The sequence below is a fragment of the Narcine bancroftii genome, chromosome 3 (assembly GCF_036971445.1).
Source record: "Narcine bancroftii isolate sNarBan1 chromosome 3, sNarBan1.hap1, whole genome shotgun sequence".
NCBI lineage: Eukaryota > Metazoa > Chordata > Chondrichthyes > Torpediniformes > Narcinidae > Narcine > Narcine bancroftii.
The window spans coordinates 366,132,918-366,153,648 of NC_091471.1; the positions used below are offsets into that span (position 1 = coordinate 366,132,918).

Consider the following 20,731-nt stretch of genomic DNA (forward strand, 5'->3'; position numbering starts at 1 on the left):
CTCCCTCCCCCCTCCCCCCCTCCCTCCCGTCCCTCCCCCTCCCCCCCGTCCCTCCCCCTCCCCCCCCCCCCCGTCAGCAACGCATTCTGGGGAAAATTCTCTGTGCAGCCAAGAGCCCCATGAAATAACTTTGAGAAAAAGTGCCGCACTGAATTCATTGCTTATTTAATATGACCACTTTTCATGTAAAATGCATGTTAAAATATGAGATGCATCTGTAAATACAAATCCAAGTGAAGGTGCCTGTGACCACATTTAAAGTTAAGAGTCAGAAAATCAATTGCACACCCTTGAATGAAGCTGCAGTGTTGCCTTTGGAAATTGTTGCTGTCCACATGAATTGGCAGCAGGCTGGAGAATGGACGTGCTGGGCTTGTCAATGACTGAGGAAATTCGCCTCTCGCCAGTTCCAAGCCTTTGTTAGCTTTTGATTGAAGAAAAGGTACAAGGACTGCCTAAAGAAATCTCTTGGTGCCTGCCACATTGACCACCGCCAGTGGGCTGATAACGCCTCAAACCGTGCATCTTGGCGCCTCACAGTTCGGCGGGCAGCAACCTCCTTTGAAGAAGACCGCAGAGCCCACCTCACTGACAAAAGGCAAAGGAGGAAAAACCCAACACCCAACCCCAACCCACCAATTTTCCCTTGCAACCGCTGCAATCGTGTCTGCCTGTCCCGCATCGGACTGGTCAGCCACAAACGAGCCTGCAGCTGACGTGGACTTTTTACCCCCTCCATAAATCTTCGTCCGCGAAGCCAAGCCAAAGAAAAGAGTTCTAATTCTCACTCCAGCCTTGTGAACATGGACAACTTAAATCTTTGATCGATTTAATCAGGTTGATATTCCCTGTTACCAACTAAAGTTTGCAGTTTTGAAAAGACTCATTCAGTTGGTTATGTGTTTCCCTCTAGTGGAGTTAGTTTTTCAATTGAATCTTGAAAATTAACACGTGCAAATCCTAGAGCTGCTGCCTCCCAAAGTAATCTTAAAAGTAAAACTCCTGAAGGCAAAATCTCAAAAATGGAAAATGCTGTAACCGACAGCAGTGGAAGAAGAAGATGGAATGAACATTTCGTTGTCAGCCTGATACATTAGTTCCCAATAGTTAGCCCAACTCAAATCATCAAATTATAATGGAACTAATTCAAGCATGTTTGTCAGAGCTATTTCAATGGACAGTGGGGCGGAGTTATTGTGCAGGAATGTGGAACAGGAAGCATTTGATCAGTATAAAGGAAATATGAATGAAGAAACTTATTAAACTTAATAAATTAACCAACCATCACATCAGCAGTCTGATCTTACCCCCAGTTACCACTGGCATCACTAGGGGGGTGCGGACCGCATCAGAGGGGCTGAAAACGATCGTGTATCCTTTTTTTGTCCAGTGTTTCAGCAGAAATTATTTTTTATAACAATATCCCTGAAGTTAGTTATCTCAACAAAAACATTTTTTCATAAGCCCAGCTTACATGTATCAATTTCTGGTCAGTGTAATAGATTTTTGTTTAACAACAGGAATGAAAACATAAATAGTGAAGTATTGGAATTGTATTTTAAGGACAAAATATTACAGTTTTGTTTCATCAATAGCCTAACTACCAATTTGCTTGTTTTCCTAGATGCAGTGAAATGACACCAGTAAATACTGACAACAGAACATCAGAGCTTACTAACTGGTAGCTGAAAGGAATAAACTCATACTTTCATAGTTTGAAACGAATGAAATTCTTCTTCCCAGGCAGTTCCTCCGATTGAAAATGACTTGCTTTTAACCCAGTTTTGTAGGTGCCAATATGGGGACCGAAGCCTCCTCCACAGGAGTAGGGTTGGCTGAAGGGTAGCACGGTTGGATAGTTTGTGACCAGGTGTGCTCTTTCAACCCCTATGTGGGGCTTCTGTGTGTTCTTGATGCTTGGCCTCGAGTACCTTCAACCAACCAGGGTGTTCTTTGTGCAGATGTAGGCAGAGGTTCCCAGCAGTTAGTGCAAATGTTGTATTTCTTCAGGAAGCTTTGAGCACATCCTTAGATCTTTTCACCTTCCTGGTAAATCTCTTCCCATCACAGAGCTTGGAATAGAGTGTTTGCCTTGGGAGTCTGGTGTTAGGAAGGTGAATAATGTAGCTAGTCCAATGGACACAACGGAGGTTACCCAGGATCTCAATGCTGGGGCTATTGGGTGGAGAGGACAATGACATTGGCTCATTTATCCTTTCTGTGAATTTGAAGAACTCTGTGGAGAAAGCAGTGCTTTCTTCCAGTGCCTTGAGACATCTGCCAATACTCCATGCTTCATTACATAGAACCATGAGTTTTTTTGTGAGGCCTGAGGTCTTGATGTTCAAATACCCTTCTCCTTCATTGAAAGTGGTGGTGAATTTCATTAGTTGACTGCCTTTGCCAGAAGCTGGTTCCTGAGATGTGAGAAATGGTGTGCACTTTCCAGGGTCTTGCCAAGAATTTTTAATGTTGAAAGGCCGAGTAGTTCAGTGAGGACACAGTGACAGGCTAGGTCTTGCCATCTTCTCTGGTATTGCATTGAATACGTTGATGATGTCCAGGATTAGCCTTGGAGTGTGCACAAGTGTAAGATTGTCTGCAGCTCAGACTGACCTTGATTCTGGAAAGTAGTCACCACATGTAGATAATGATGATGACTTCACTCATACACATTTATTTAATGCGCACTGAGATTCTTACTTGCTGCAGCCAAACAGGTAGTTGTCAAGAAAATTGAGAATAGTAAACAAATTGAATTAAGAGAGACAATATATTGTACATAAATATTCACACTAATCCTAGTACAAACAAAGTGACTTGCAAATATGCAAACAGTCTTTTTGTGCTATTGGAGAAGTTTATGATTAGGAGACCAAGAAAGGTTCAAGAGTCTGTTCCTGAACGTAGAGGTGCAGGCTTCAGGTTTTCTGTACCTTCTGTCCCTGGGTGGCAGTGAGAAGAGGTTCAGAGTGATGTGAGCCCTTTATGATGTTGGCTGCCTTCTTGAGGTCGGACCATGTGATGGACCCAGATAAGTTTGCTACCTTCTGCTGTTTTCTGCATTCCTAGAAATGGCTGTGATACAACCAGCCAGTGTACTTTTTACAGTGCTTCCGACAAGGTTGGATAGAATATCTGACAACATGCCAAATCTCATCATACTCCTTAGGAAGTAGAGGCATTGGTGTCTTCACAGTTGCCTTGAGGCAAGGTCTATTGGAATATGGACTCTGAGGAACTTGAAAGTTTTGATGTTCTACACCTCTCTCTCATCCATGTAAAGGTGCATGGCCCCTCAGTGTGTCCTTCCTAAAATCAACAGTCAGCTCCTTGGTTTTGATAACATTGAGAGAAGATAGTTGTTAAGGCACCACCCAACCAAGTTCTACATCTCCATCCTGTATCATCCAGTTATTCAGCCAACAAGAGTGGCGATACCCATGAAATAGTAGATGAAGTTGGAGCTGAACTTGGCTACTCAGGCATGGGTGAACAAGGAATAGATTAAGGGACTAAGCACACATCCTTGTGGTGCCTGTGCTGATGGTCAGAGAGGAGGAAGTGATATCCCCAATCTGCACTGATTGGGGTCTGCTGATGAAGAAGTCAAGGATCCAGTTTGCAGAGGGATGGACAGAATCCAAGGTACTTTAGCTTGGTCGTGACTTTTGCTGGTATGATGGTGCTGAGTGCCGAACAGCAGCCTGACGTAGGTGTTCCGGTGGTCTAAGTGTTAAGAGTGCCAGTGAGATGGCATCTGCCATTGTCCGGTTGTTACGATAAATGAACTGAAGTGGGTCCAGATCCTTCCAGAGATAGGAGGTTGTTTCACTCCATAGTCAAACTCTCAAAGCACTTCTTCTCAGTTGTCATTAATTTTCCATGAAGATTAGCAATAAGTACCTGTGTCATTAGGGGCGTTGGGAGCTTGGATGAGTGGGAAGGACCAGGTGGTAAATCTGTGTTTGGGGCGTCAGGAGTTTGAGGGGCAGGCGGTCAAGGGCTAAGTGAGAATCTGCAGACGAGGCGTCAGGAGCTCGGATGGGAGAGCGGCTGGGGTGTCGGGAATTTGGATGGATGGGCGGTTAGGTCCAAGGCAAGAGCCTACAGTTGGGGCATCGGGAGCTTGGATGGGTGATAATGTGGATTTTTGACCAAAGCTCTTCAATCTAAAAGCTTTAGGATTTCAGCAGTCATTTTGAAGAAATCTCTTTGTACAGCACAGTTGCCAATTGTAATGATAGGAAACCCCTACAAAGAAAAACGCTGTGATTGTAGTGCAATTCATCAAATACGCAAACAATGGTCAGATAACATTTCAGTAATATTTGTTGTGCTTCCCAGAGAGAGCTTCCTTGCAGTTCTTGGAATAGAACCATGGAATCTTACATGCCCAACTGAGACAATAGGCATCTTCAATGCATTTTTTACAAGTCAGAATCCTCATTCAATGGAGCACACCTCCATTCTTGCAGTAAATTGTTGTAATAATTCATCTGAAAAATAGTTTGTCAGATATTGCAGCATACCCCGCATACTATAAGGTGAGATGATGTATTCTGGAATTGATTTGAACCATTAATTTGGATCGGAGGAGTGACACCATTTCACAGAGGCAATGGTTGACAGAATTTTTTTAAAAATGTTAAAGTTGCAATAATCTTCATTCTGCACTGGGTGTATGTTGTCTGGAAGATTCAATCCTACCTGTGTCTTTAACATTCATGCAAATGTATGTATTTAAGATAGTTCTTTAAAGATAATCAGAGTGTAACGAATGATAGAAATACTGAAAATCATTTAAATTTGTCTCCATTTTATCAAGTAAATACATTAGTCAGGAAGCTACTACTGTTCTTGGTTTGAAACCAACCAACACATCTTTATTACAGTTTGCTTTAGTTTGAACATATAAAACTTAAAAATCTTTTTTAATTATCTGAAACATTATAATTGTGTTAGTTAAAAATTAGTTTGGCCTTTACAGCTGCAAACATGCATGTTGAAAACAGTACTTTTTTACATTTACATAATAACACTGTATTAACAGGTTTTATGAAAACCTCTTAAATTTCCAGGCTACATAGTGCTAACTCAAACCAATTCAGTAATTTTTCCCTGTATTGGCAGATTTATTCCATTCATATCTTGATGACCAATTCTTTATCTAGTTCTTCTGATGTGATTGTACTATCAGAATTATCATTTTTGGTAATGACTACAATCATATCCAGGTGTTTAAATCCATTGCAATGAGCAGTTCACTGGTTTCTGAACCCTAGCAGAACAGTTAATTACACATGAAAACTTCAGATTTAAAATCACCTTCAGGACATAGCATTGGACAAAATTCTAATACTGCCAGACATACTTTTCTCATCTTAAAAGAAACCATATAGCTAGATTTAAAATCCTGAACCAACAATGAAATTTGTAGACCTAAAAGCATGCTAATTTATAAATCACATGAACACAAAATACATTTTCATTTCACACTCATTGCAAATACTTATACTTATTCAGATCTCACACTTTATGTTCCCTTTTATCACTTCCCACTCTTAATTAAATGTAAACATAGAGCACATTCATTACATCCTCATTCAAACTTTACAATGGCCCTCAAATCTGAACCGAAAATTTGCATCTCTCATGATTATTAGACTTTTAAAGGGACATACTACTGTTGGAATTGAAGATTTATCTCACAACTGCATAGTGATAATAATCTTTAGTTCATTGTCAAATCCATCACATAAATACCTGGGTTTATGATTGACAGCAACAATCCTGAAGGGGAGGAGGAGGGAAAGAGATAGTGCACACAGGACAACTGAGCGAGTAAAGCACACAGATAGTTAATTATTCTTGAATTAAATATCCACAACTTGATTGAAAAAACGATGTCACTGAATTATTCATTTCTTCAAAAAATTAACATTTGTTTTACCATCTAGTATAATCTGGTGAGCATTTAGATTTGTGTGGCCTGAGGACATTGCAAAAGTCTACCATATGCAAATAGGTCCTCATTGGAGTATTGATTGCAAACTTATCCAGTCTATCCAAATGCACTATAATCAAATTTACGTATGCCACAATGTCGAATTTCCCCTTTATTCAAAATAAAGTTGCTTAACACTGTGGTAGCTTTCTTGCCGGAGTTGTGAACTCCAGCTAATATTACACTGAAATTTGTTAAACATTGCAATCCTTGAGGATCCTTCGCCCTTGAAGACGGAATATTTGTGTGCTACAAAAGAGGCAAGAAGTGTACAGTAGAAGGCCAAAAATCCGGATCCCAGAAATCTGGATCACCTGAGAATTTGGACTATTTGAAAACTCTTAAACTTTTTTAATTTAGCAGGCTTCTGTGAGTGTGTATATGCATACGTAAGCACCACAGATGCACAGCAGTAACAAGCGACCACTTTATTTTTCTTTAAAACTGCTTGTTTTGATAAATGAAGCATGCTGTATTTGTTAATGAATATACTTCGAAAATTTACCAATTCACCTCTACTTTTTCCTCGTTAAATTCCTCGAATATCCGACCCAATCCCTGAGCAGTTGAGATTTTTGGACTTCTATTGTACTTGCTAAAATTACAGACTAATATATCATTCAACGCAAGTCATTGTCAGAATTGATAGATCGATTTCTTCTTCTCTCTGGAGAATGTACATTGATATTGCTTCATCTAAACCAGTGGTTTTCAAACTGCCCCCCTCTTATGGCATAGGGATTACTTAAGGTGGAATGTGAGTTTTAAAAAAGGATTCCCACCCCTGATCTAGGCCATCTTCTAGAGCACAGTGGTGAAATTTCTATGTATGATGGAACTGATGACTGCAAAGTAATGCGAGCATTGATGACATTGAATATTACCACATTGTAAAGAAACAAGGATGGTTAGGTGACCAAACAACAGTGATTAGTGACTCAAGAAACTGCAGATGCTGTAACCTGGAGCAAAAACTAAACTGCTGGAGGAACTCAGCAAGTCAAACACAGCATCTGTGAAGGCAAAGGGATCATCCGTTTTGGGTCAAGACACCTGTCTCAAGTCCTGATGTAAGATCTCAAACCAAAATGTTAATTATTCCTTTGCAGTAGTTTTTTTGTTGTTGCTGTGATTGGTACTTTCAGGCTTGGCAACCATTGTGGAGAAAAAACACACAGAAATGCTGGAGGAACTCAGCCGGTCTCTCAGAGTCCATGAGGACAAGGTATACAGTAAAAACCCTGGTATCCTGCACCTATGGGATTGGTAGATGCTGGATAAGTGAATTTTCCAGTTGCTTGAGACTTCCTCTTACAAAGCTTAATTAATACACCTGTATAAATAATCAATAGTTTAAAAGACAAAAGACAAAAATACTAAATTGTATTTGTATTGAACAAACTTCACTTGCATGAATATATAAACCTAAAACATTTGACTTTATTTTCAGTCACAATCTTTGAAAACATTTAACCATCACTGCATCTGCAGGTTTCTCCCTTTCTGCAGAGCTTCCCGAAAGACAAGCAATAACATTATAGATCCCCTCACCCCGCCAGTTTACAGATAAAGCCTTTGACAGGGGTGACTCTTACGGAGCAAGGATAAGGAAACACTTTAAGAGAATCACCCAACAGTGAAATGCATCAACCAGCTCTTCCATCCTGAGCAACACCATTGTTGATTCACAAAACTTTATACAATCAGCTGCGACGAGCAAAGCACATCCAAAGGCACCTCCGCTGGCTGAATATTTGCTCCCATCTTCACCAAAGGTTATGTGTTACTTCAGAGAACAGTTACTTTTACAATTTTTAATGTACATATTTTTACCCATTATTCTTATTTATTTAAATTTCTATTTGTTTACTTAGTTTTCACAATTTTTTTTGTCAGTGCTTGAGGCTGCCGTTTGCTTGAATTGTGGATAGCATGTGCTTTACTATATTACTGAAATTTCAGGCCTGAGCTCTTCTCAAGGTACTATTGTGGAGAACCTAATTAAACTTTCACTTCAAGCTTACACTGACCAGGTCCATGTTTACTGGTTTCTTTGCAATTCACAGAAAAAGATTATTAAAATTCCACAAAAATCACAGAATAATATCCTGTCTAAAAAAAATAAAGTTAAAAGTTCTATAAAATGTAAACCAAGGACTAAAATGGAGATGAAAATTGTATAATTATGAAAGTTCGCTAAAATTTAAACTATCATCTGGACATTCAGATGAAAGTGCTGCATTCTCATTTCAAAGTGGAAAGACATTTTACTTTCATTTAGTGGTAGCATATCTGCAAATACAATTCAATGTAAATGACTTATTTGCTGCACTGAGCTGCTCAGGTATTCCAGATTTTGAAGAAATATTCAGTGCTGTTATTCAGTGACAGTTTTTGTCATTGGGGCTCACCAGGTGCAACAGGGAGTTATTCAGGATTGCAGTGGTTACATAATACTGTATAGGTAGTGTGAACACATTTACTTAAGAAACAAGACCATTTTAGGATTTTTGTTTAAGTAATCAAATCAGTTCATTAACCTGAACATTCAATAGCTAAAACTGCTGTTTGGCTCAGTACTAATTTCACTCTACATTTGAACTGGAACGTGACTCTGACCTCTCAATCTGTACATTTCGTTGATTCAATGGCAAATGTCCCAAAAATTATGACACTATATGGCACTATGAAGCCACAGTGATAAGTATCAGTAGCAAATCATCATTTCAAATGGCAATATGGAATGAAGTATTCCTGTAAGAAGGCTGACTTTCACCTTTTACTCCTGAAACTGCAGAACACTCACTGATAAGGTGCCAACTTGTTATTCTTGAAACGAATTGAAGTTTTAAAAACTAAGTACACAGAGAAATAAGGAGTATTAGTTTCCAAGCTGGGCGTCAGTGTTCGTCAGCAGGGTGTTGCTATTCACCAATATTTTGCTAAATTTATCTGTGTAACCAGCAAAAATGAGAGATGGTCATCTTGAGATGCGAGATGGTCATCTTGAGTGACTCCGCATCTGTTTGCATGAGATCCTCAATTTCTTTTTATACCGTTAAGCAGAGGGGAAGGTTCCATTCAGAAAATTTTCTGTACTTTGGTACACCGCTTTCACCACATTAATTTCAGATACAGTCCACTGAATCCAACCCATAGGCATAGAGATGACATTTTTACTGCAGTAGTTCAAAATTTGGTTTCTAGTTCTTTTGCAGAAGACATGTCGGCATAATGGCTCATCCAAAAAAATGATCCTCAGTTTAATTATTCATCATTTTTGGAATGCCACATTTTTCTTTCTCATTAAAAGGTGGACTTTCTTTCACTTCCTGGAGTTTCTCAAAAAGAACTGCGGCTGATGGAAAAGGGAGGCAGAACTCATTTTTGCTGATCACTGTCTTTTGCAGGACACCAGACGTCGTGATAAAGGAGGCAATGTATAGATTTGAATCTGCAGAAAAACAAGCAGGCCCAATTATAACTGGATTCTAAATGTTGGCCATCTTTTTTCCTTCTTTACACAGAATGATCAAGAGGATAATAAAGGTGAGGAACGTGCCAACCAAATGGTTTAAGACACCTGCTGACATTGAAAAGTCCTTTTGTATGTAAAGTTGCATGCTCAGTTTTCCATGATAATTATGTGTTGATCTAGGTTCAAAGTACACAACTAGTGAGGAATATTGCTTGTTTTTTAATATTAATCGGAAATATCAAAATGTCACAGAAAAGACACACAAGGCACATTAACCCATTGGCAGTCTTTGCCAAAGCTACAAGGGGAAAGGTAAAATATAAACTGGAAAGGTAACACAAGATAAAGGCATGAATTTTCAGTCAATAAATACTGCATACTAAGACATGATAGATTGATATGTACTAAAGTGGAATTAAAGATATGTTTGACTGTTCCAAATTGGACAGAGATTTCTCTCAAAGCTGAAAGTCACCTTGAGAAGCTCATTTGAGCTTCTGTCTTGACACAGCAAAAAAATACTAACTGCAACTTCAATCCTGTCTTTATATACTCCATCTATTCATCAACAGATCCAACAATAGGTTAACAGGCTCCAATAGCTGAGTGATTAGAGCATTGGTCTTGTAAACCAGGGGTCGTGAGTTCCTTTCTCACTGGTGCCTCAGTTCTGAGGGGCACTGGACAAAGTGGTGATTCCCTGTCTTCCTTATGGTAGACAAAGTTAAACTACAGTATTACGTGACAATAATGGAACCTTTATCTTTTGCATCTGGTTCCATCTAATCAGATGTTATCCCAAATCACCACAAAATGGGTTAACATTCTACAGCCAGAAGAGTACAGGTAAAATAGTCAAATTGAGAATCAAGGATTAAAATTGTGACCAAAAAAACCCAGAGAACGATGGAAAATAAATAGCAATAACTGAAAGTTTTTAGATTTTGACAGCTTTTAAGAAGTAAAAGCCAACCATGTGTATGTGGTACAGCATTTATTTTCTTATATTTCTATTCTTTTATAAATTATTCATGTAAATTAAAAATAATTTCCTTCAGTCAAAAGTTGTCAGAAAAGAGTTAACTGGGTTTCCTAGATTTTGAATAATTCAACATTTTAAATTGTTTCTGTGTTATGTTTAATTTTTGAGGAATACCTGTCATCCAAATGACTTCAATTCGGTCTTCATAACAATATCAGATTTTAAAAAAGTCTATTTATGAGTGTTGTGTATTTTCACTTATATTTTGTCTGGAGTAAACTAACTGCAAACTTTGAAATCTTCTTCTATAAACAGCATCTCTTACTTACATTTGGAATGTTGACCAGAAAGCATTTGAGGTACTGGTAAATACTGGAGATCTCTTTAGGAAGAGAAAAAATAAAACAAGTTACTCTACCGTGAAGGATCCTCTGCTAAGCTGAAAGGTCCTGGGACTCTCAGAACATTCCGCTTCATGTCTGAACTTCCATAACTTAACGTAACCTAAAATAATTAATATTATTAATTTAGGAACTACGAAGTTTGTAGATGTTTGGTACCACATTGGAAACCCTGGAAAATTTTATAAGATGTGTGGTTTACTGACCATCTGGAACATGGTCTGGTATGGGGATGTCAATACTCCCGAGCAAAAGGTAGTAGACACAGCCCAGGACGTCACAGGCAAAACCCTCCCCTCCATGGAGAACATCTGCAGGGAATGCTGCCGTTAGAGAGCAGCAGCAATCATCACCCAGCACATGCTCTGTTCTTGCTGCTACAATCAGGAAAGAGGCAGAGGTGCCACAAGACCTACACCACCAGGTTTAGGAACAGCTGCTAGCCCTCCACTATCAGATACCTCTACAACAAACTCAATCAGGGACCCATTTCAGAACTCTTAATTTTGTACTTTATTCATGTTTTTTCTCTCTGCATTGCACAAGTCAGTTTGTTTACATTTCTTTATTTCTTTGCATGTGTACGTTGAGTACAGTTTTTTTGTACTAGTGGTCATTCTGCCTCACCCGCAGAAAAAAGAATCTCAGGGTTGTGCGTGATGTCATGTATGTACTCTGACAATAAATCTGAATCTAGACAACAGGGAATAGAAATTATCTTTTTCATTGCAGCTAAAGGAATACTACAATTTTGGCCAATGCAATTCATTCCCTTCAAGTGGTTTGGTTGAAATGAGAAGAAAATATCACAGGAAGTGATATTCTAGCACCAGCATTAAAGGCAGATTTTATATCATTTCACGTTTTGTCATCAACGGAGTAAACTGACAAATACTGTTCACTGCTCAGAGCAAAGTGATGGAAAGCGTTCTCATCAGTGATAATGAGAGCTCAGCAACTACCTTACTGATGTTCGTTTTGAGTCCAGTAAGACCATTTAGCTTGAGAGGTTGTTACAGTGTCAGCCTAACTAGGGACCACATAGCCAAATATCAAGTCAACCGAGAGTGATGGTACTTGATGTACCAAGGTAATATTTGATGTAGGATGTGAAGGAACTCTGGTAGAATTGAAGTCAACATTAATCAGGTAGAAGTTTCTCCACTCAGCAAAATAAAATGGTGACTATCTGAGGTGAAATATAGGGCAACAGTAACCTCCCTCAGGGCTGTGGCCAAGTCCAAATCATCTTTTCATGGTTCTTACATGATCTCTCTTCCAACATAAGGGACAGAAGTGTAGATATTTGCTAATAATTGCATTCTGTTGGATTCTGTTTTCAACTCTCAGATTATGGAGCAATCTATGTCCAACGGGCAGAAATAATGACAAGTAATATTTTGATGTCTAATTAAATCATGTTGACCCTAATATATTCAGAACTTCCATCCACCCAAGGAGGTTCAGGCAGCCCAGTCACTCCAATGGTTACAAACATCATCTGGTGTAAAAATTGACCTTACAAACCACAAGGTCCCTGGTTTGATTCCTGTTAACAGAGAGTAACTGGGTAGGAATAGGAGTAGCTCTCTTTTGGTTAGGTGAGGCAAAAACGTGCCCATGACCCACTCCTTGCTAGAAAACATGCTGACTGGGTTGATAGATAAGTTATAATATGATCAGACTTTGCTTCTGATCCAGTAATCTGTCCCATAATCTGATGTCATTCATTGCTTAAACTCAAGGGAAGACTGGTCTCATAGGTAAAATTCCGGAACCAAACGCAAAATGGTTTCCAATCCCTACGACATAGTTCAGCGAAGGTGGCGAAAAGAAAAAGATATCCGAACAATTCCAGCAAGAAGAGTCAAGAGCCTAACCTGCTTGGGGATGATAGGTGGTGGGATCTGCTGCAGGTTTTCTAGGTGTGAGTGGAACAGGTCACTGTGAATCATCTTCACCTCCAACAGACTTTCAATGATGTAGCCAATTGTGCAGTCATCTGGAAGACGAATCTTCTCTGCCGTGCTAATAAAATTCCCAAAGCTGTTAATGAAGGGGAAAAAATTATATTTATACAATTTGTGAGTTTTAACCATTCTGAAAATGAAAATGCATAGAATTTAGAACCAAAGGAATTCATTCAATTTTAGCTTTCAGTAGCGTTCCTCAAATTGACAGACATATCAATACCAATTTTCATAAATGGTACGTTGGAAGGCATGAGGGCAAAAGAATGATGAATGAGAGGTGGTACCCATTACTCTTACACAGATGCGACTTTCCACAAAAGTAAGAATAATAAATCAGTGTCAACCATTCAGAAAACTCCTGACCACATTCAGTCTGACCCTTATTGGAATTTGAGGGGCCAGTAACGTTGCATTCAATAATGTTGTGGGCCCAGAAAACTTCATTCACCCAAGGGTTGAAGGGACATAACACCCAGAAAACCTAATAATTACATACATCATGTAAGGTAAGATCAGGTACACTTAGGAAAAGGTCAAAAGAGCAACAAGGATGAAACAACACAAAGTATACAGTATAGTGAAAGAATAGATGAGGAAGGATAACAATGGTGTTATGGATTGAATGGGAATCTCTGCTGTTGCATTGTCTGTTCAACACCGAGTCTTCTAGTAACCAGCTCCTCGAAGGTCAGCCTTTGATCTACATGGAAGAAATAAACCTCTACATGGGCAGCACAGTTAGCGCAACTCTATTACAGTAGTTTGAATCCAGCATTGTCTGTAAGGGGTTTGTGTGGGTTTCCTCCGGGTGCTCTGGTTTCCTCCCACCATACAAAATGTACAGGATTGCAGATTAATTTGGGGGTAATTGGGCAGCATGGGTTTAAATGGCAAGAACTGAATTCTACCGTGCTGTAATTAATTTTTTAAATCATGATTTCAATGCACAGATTCATTTGGTAATGAGCTACAAATACAAAGTTAGCAATGTAACACTGACCATGTCAAAGTGTTTAAGAGGAAGTGCTGTGACAAGGAGTTATTCTGCAAGGCCTGTCCACTTCTCTTGTTCCTTACACCATTGCCTCTATGCCTTCCACTATACTTCTTATGCCCTTATAGTTATGTAAGTGCTAGGCAGGAAAAGCTTCACTGTAGCTCAAATATGTTATGAAGTAGCGGCGATGCCAGAGCTGCTGTAACAACAGCACTGCCGCTAGTGTTAACCCGCGGAGTCTGGGGAGCAGAGACACAGCACTCCAGCAAGTTCCAACCACTCAGTTCGACTGCCGTCAGCTACGCGCAAGGCCTGTTAAAGGAGCCATCTGTAGTTTTATTTAAAATCCTGCAACCACGGGGTCTGTGCCCAAGATGTGGATGCCTATGATTGGCAGTGGGCTCGAGGGGTTGCAGATTCTGGGGAAACAGAGGACTGGCACAGGGCACCAGAAAACAGGGAGAACACCATTGACTGAGAAGAAGCAGAGGTGGACCCATGGGACAGTGACCACAGTGGTGGATCAATGAGGGGTTCTGCAGCTGAAGGAATCAATGAGCGGCAGGCTGTTGGTGACTCGAAGTGAGGAACTCATGGAGACTGTGGTCAAGGGACTCTCACCAGGCTGCAGACCGCTGGAGACTGGCTGGAAACTGGCTGAAGGGGCACCAGGTATCAGAACCGGGATACAAGAGAGTGGGAAGAGTATTGAAGTGTTCCTAATGGTATCAGACGTTTGAATCTGGAGCTTAGTTTGCCGATGGTTTGGTCTGGACCCTGTGTGGTTACGGGAGCGCTGGAGGCGAATCCACTGACACTCAGTGATCCTGGGGGGACTAGCTTTTGCTTCCCTTTCTCTGACTGTAAGAGGCGCTTCAGGCAATTTCTGCTGATGGTGAATCTATCTGCCTTACAGCAGGCAAAAGCAATTTCACGTAATATGACACTGTTATTACAATGACAATAAATTGAATCTTAAATAATGAGAAAGCTGATATTGTTTCTTAAAAAGCCCTTGCATATCCTAACATTAGTGCCTGGCAGAAAAATTAGAAAGACTGGGATATGCAGCTGACTAAATCACAATGGATAAATAGTTAAGGACAGTACCTGGCCCAGGGACTCATTTTTAATGCCAACCCACGGCTTATACAGAAGCCAGCTCCTCCTGTAGCGAACCAAAACTTCACAGAGGTCTAAAGGACACAAAGAAGACCATTTCTGGTCCATATCATTCATAAAAATGAACAAAGAAATTACAATAGCCGTACATCATATTCAGTTGAAAACACCAAGCCACACAAATATGATTCTCTCCAGGAGCATTATTCCAGGTGGAATTATGATCAGATCCCATCACCTTCTCTCTTTGTCTCTCCTTTTTTTTTTACTCTCACCCTTGGAACAAGATCATACAGCTTCTCAAACCTGGTAACCACCACATTTAAATGATTGGTCCACTTGAATTCCTGGTTAAAATTAAACTATCAGGATGTTGATGGCCAAGATGCAGAATATTATTACCAAAAGGTTTTAATACTCCTTGTTGTATGAGATCTTTGCCAGCCATCTGTATGGCTTGAGTATTACTTCCCATTTACCAGCCTATGGTTGGTCATTGGTAAGGATCAGCTTTTACACTACTTGATGAGTTGTAAGTAAAATTGAATTTTGTGAAAATTCATCAGTGAACATCACCATTTTGGGAAAAAAAATGATTGAACAGAGATTTATGATAGGAAAACTAGGTTTGAACGATCTGCTACAACTCTTTCAGCATATACCTTTTGAACAGAGAAACCTCACCTACAATATTGTGGATTGTTTTGGTCTCTTTATGCAAGAAAAACTGTTCTTGTCAAGCACTGTGGCAAAGATTCACCATTCTAGTCTCAGGGACCATAGGTTTGCCATTCCAAGAGAGATTGAGTAGGCAAGGAACTTACAAATTTCCTTACAAGTATTGACAAACTGAATGATTTCCTCTAGTGGAGGGCTAGGTCAAGATCACAGAATAAGGGTGATGCTCTTTAGGACGGAGTGAAGGAGACTTTTCTTTATTCAGAGGGTGGTGAGTCTTTGGAACTTTTGTTTTTCAGATGACTTTGGAAGCTTGGTCATTATTTAATTAAAAACAGCGATGGATAGATGTCTAGATATTAAGGGAATTCAAAGATCTGGGGATATTGCAGGAAAATGGACTGCAGATCAGTCATGCTTTTGACGAATCGTGAAGGAGGTTCAAAGGGCCAGATGATCGACTCCTGGTCATTTTTTAAAAAATATATTATGCTTTGGTAATTCTTCATTCTGGTACACATTTATAACACTTACCGACCCACCACTCTTTACCCTCTCTACAGCTTCAACAGGATGATCAAGGCTTGGTCTGCCAATGTAAACATCTTGGGTGTGTGAATATGCAGACAATAGGTAGACCAGACTGTGAATATTTACATAATTATCATCATCAACGTGGCAAAACCATCTAGAAATCAAATAATAGATTAGGAAAGAATTAATATTTTAGTCAACTGAAATGGAAAATGATTATGCAACTAGAAGGGCAGAGAGTGTAACTGCTAACAACGCCAATGAACAGGTCCATCCTGGCACCTGGCTCAGTCTGTCTGGAGTTTGTGCAAGTTCTCCCCATAACTAGATTTCTCCTGGGTGTTCCAGTTTCCTCCGAATGATATATATTGTAAATGACCCAAAGTGCAAGTGGGTGGTAAAAGAATTAAGTGAGGGAGAGTAACATTGATGGGATTGCTCAGAATGTTAGCATAGACTCTATAGGCCAAATGGCCATCTATATTGTCAGAAAATATTAGAAATATCAGAAAAATAATTTCCAAAGGAAGGGTTACAAAATATATTTGTAAATGGCAAAGAAGGATACAGTCCTAACGTGTGGAAATGGGATTTATGTACATTATCAAAAAAGGTCAGCATGGACGTGGGTTGTTGTGCTGTATGAGTCTAGAATCTAAAAAGAGCCTGGCAATATTGACATAACAATAATGTGCATGTGTGTTAAGGCCATTTGCTATTTGATAAGGATATCAAGCAAGTTGTACCAGCTTTGGAGTTCATATTTATGATACATTCATATGCTTATAATGTTCTCATTTATTTCATCAAGAAAATGTGCGATTTTTTAATATAAAAATTGTGATTTTGCTTGAACTCATTTTCAGTACTCCCTCAGTCAGATTTTCCTCCCTGTGAATGACTCTCAACAATCCAATTGGATTAAAGATAATGATAAACCAGTGGTTCCGAACCTTTCACTTTCCACTCACATACCACTTTAAGTATTCCCTATGCCATAAGTGTTCTATGATTAATAAGGGATTGCTTAAGGTGGTATGTGGGTGGAAAGAAAAAGTTTGAAAACCACTGTTTTAATCATTCCAAATTGACTCGTTATGTGCACGGTTTCAGAACTCCAAAGGAAATCGGCCAATGACAATTTTTCTCAAGCAAAATATTTCAGTAATAATTGGGTCTAGAGCAGTGATTCTCAACCTTCCCTTCCTACTCACATACCACCTTAAGCAATCCCTTACTAATCATAGAACAGTTATGGCATAGGGAATACTTAAAGTGGTATGTGAGTGGAAAGTAAAAGGTTGAGAACCACTGTGATAGACTATATTCAACAACTTCTACTATAGATTTATAGAAGTCAAGAATAGAACTGCAAACACAATATAACTTACTTTCAACCTACCCTATTGAAGTTTATGAAATTTAAAAATGAATTTTATGTGCATGGAGATAAGTCAGGTAAAATCTTAACTGTCGAAATGAAAGCTGTTTCAGCTAGGAGACAAATTATTAAAATCTGTAAAGTGATGGTAATGTTACCCTAGATCACACAGAGATTAATAGGGTATTTCAGGAATTTTATTCAGACTTATAGCAATCCCAATTTTCATCTGATTTTAATTTTATGAATGACCAATTGGATGCTCCGATTTCAGAGGTGGAAATTTTTAAAGCTATTTCTTTTTTTAAATCTGATAAAACACCAGGTTTAGATGGTTATATGATTGAGTTCTCGAAGTTTTTTGATAGTTTACTTACTCCTCACATTTGTGAGGTGTTTAGAGATTCTATTCACCAAGGAACTCTATCACAATCATTTTATGAATCATCAATCTCTCTAATTCTTAAAAAAAAAAGATCCATTTGACTGTGCATCTTCTAGACATATCACTTTTGAATGTTGACTCTAAAATTCCTTCTAAAGTTTTAGCTAATAGATTAGAAAATATTCTTCCTCAGATTATCACCAACTAGATTCATTAAACAGTGATACTCACAGTTTAATGTTCAAAGACTAATGAATATCATCTATACTGGTTCAACTAAGATTTCAGAATGTGTAGTATGCAGAGAAAGCTTTTGATGGAGTTGAATGTAGATACATGTTTGAAATTTTGGAAAGGTTCAATTATGGTTCAAAATGTAATTCCTGGATTGTTCCTTTATTTTAAACCAACTGCAGTAGTTATTATTAATAATCAAAAATCTTCCTCACTCAAATTGTTTCGAGGTACTAGACAAGGCTGTCCCCTCAGCCCTTTAGTTTTCAATCTGGTGTTAGATCGAATGATCTGAAAACCAAAAAGATCCAAAAACTGAATTTTTTTTTAGTGCCGACATGATGTCACAAGTTATTTTTTTAAAAATCACCATCTGACTTGCCCATATGGGGCTCTGATGCTCGGTTAGCATCATTTTGATAACAACAGAGGCCTGGTGTACCTGGTCTGTACAACTCTATCTTTTCTTTTTTCCAGCATTCCAGCAGACTTTACAGCAAGTCACAAACTTTACTTTCAATTAATTGTTGACATACAGATATTATGGACAAACTAGGAATTTATTAAGTATCTCTAGTGTCCCAGAAAGGATAGTATTAAGACTTAAGGCTCCAAATTATGCTGAATGGTGGCTGGCAATGCTGAATGTGGACGTCTTAGGCAGCGCTTGTAACTACTCACCCCTTCTTTAGATTAACAGTGTTTTTACTTCAGTCGCAGTGTCATGCTTATAAGAGGCTCCATCTGCATTTTGCATCCAGTTCTGACCTTAGCACCAGACAGCAAATGCAGAATGAAGGATTTATATGACTCTGTGGAGAAGGCCATGTGTAGACAAACGCCTTTCTTATTTCGCCTTTAAATGTTAGAAATTATTCCTTACAATTTAAATGTGTGTTTAATTAAACATAAGAGGTTTTTTGGCCTTACGTGTCTCTGACAACTAGGAACATAAAAATTACTAAAGGTTTTTGACAGCCGATAGGTGATCAAAATAAATATTTACAATCATAAATATTTCATTTGAAGGACACTTTCTGAAACACATTGTTCATTATAATACTAAAATTTGCAGAAAGCACATTAAGAGTGAAGGAGCCTTTTGAACTGACCTCCTTCACAAAAGACTCTTGTATCAGATTGAACTATTAAAATCTGAGTACATATCCACTGTTATGAAGACATTTGTTCAATGCCAGGAATATAGTACTGAAATGCAATCTGCCAAGATGATGTTCGAAATAAAAGCATTGTTTTTAATTTGAATAAGATTTAGTCACCCAAAATATTGCAGAGGATTGTTATTGTTTTTCAGTAATCTTGAGAAAAAAGAAAGTGAAAAAGTACAGAAAAAATGCAAATATAGATTTCATCAAGAGTTTATGGAACTTTTGACATCAAGATATATACAATGGAATATTAATAACTTTCTCAGCATTCTTACCTTTTTTTAGATTCAATAAACTTGTCATACTCCACTGACATCTTACAACAAAGTGCTTGACGTGTATATGCAGGAGAGCAGTTTGTATTAATCATGTTGCTTCCTAAACAAAGAGAAAGCCAGAGAGAAAAGTTCGTTTATCATTTGAACATCAAAATCATTTTATTACTCCCATCTGACTCAATCTATTTTTAAGTTTAATTTTTGAATTAAAAAGAGTTATGTCCCCTAAATTCCATAATAGTAATATTCCTGGTATCCAAATTCAAACAACCGGTCACCTCAAGCAACTGGCAAAAAAAAAAACCATTGAAAATAAATTTTAAAAAATTAAATCAATACGTTAAAAATTGTAAAAGTAAATGTTATCTGAAATAACACAAAGCTTTGGGGAAGACGGGAGCAAATATTCAGCCAGTGGTGTGCCTTGGTCGTACTTTGATCAGAGCTGCTGTCTGAATAAAGTTGTTTGAAACAGCAATGGCGTCACCCAGAATGAAGAGCCAGTTGATGCCACTCGCTAATGGGGTGACTCCCTTAAAGTGTCTCCTTATTCCTGCTTAGTAAGAGCTGTCCGTGTCAGAGGCTTTATCTGTAAACTAAGGGGGGGGGGGGGGGCAGTGTAATTATCTATATTGTACATCTTATGGATGGCTCTGTGGAGGGGGAGGAATCTGTAGATGCAGTGATGGTTAACTGTTTTCAAAGAATGTGACTGAAAATAAAGTAAAATGCTTTAAGGTTTATATATCCATGAAAGAGAAATTTGTTCAGTGGAAGTACAGTATTTTTATTTTTTAAACTGTTTATCCTTCATGCAGGTATATGAGTAAAGGACTGTAAGAGTAAATCTTAAGTGGCCAGAAATTACATTTATCCGGCATCTACCAATCCCCACAGGTGCTGGATACCAGGGGTTTTACTGTATGTACTTAATATTTACAAACACGCAACGAAAAATATTTTGAAAGATAACACATCCTTTTTTGAAATCTACTGTTGAATATAAATCTGAAATTCCAAAAGCCATTTTTTCCATGTGCAACATGACCCAAATAGCACAGGTTCCTATTATAAGTCTTTCCAACACACTTCAGAACACATGATAATAACGG

General features: G+C 38.5%; 1 protein-coding gene across 3 annotated transcripts in view; it reads right to left on the reverse strand.

The window, feature by feature from the left end:
• Positions 1-4,858: 4,858 nt before the first annotated feature.
• Positions 4,859-20,731, reverse strand: part of rfng (RFNG O-fucosylpeptide 3-beta-N-acetylglucosaminyltransferase) — a 32,393-nt gene continuing 16,520 nt past the window's right edge. Inside the window, exons 3-8 of one of the 3 annotated variants that reach the window (XM_069930210.1) lie at positions 19,617-19,719; positions 16,173-16,326; positions 14,949-15,034; positions 12,749-12,914; positions 10,886-10,971; positions 4,859-7,340 (exon numbers count right to left, since the gene is read on the reverse strand). In XM_069930210.1, coding sequence (XP_069786311.1) covers positions 7,328-7,340; positions 10,886-10,971; positions 12,749-12,914; positions 14,949-15,034; positions 16,173-16,326; positions 19,617-19,719 — 608 coding nt within the window. In that variant the 3' untranslated portion in view covers positions 4,859-7,327. The other 2 variants (XM_069930208.1, XM_069930207.1) reach the window with 2 other exon arrangements.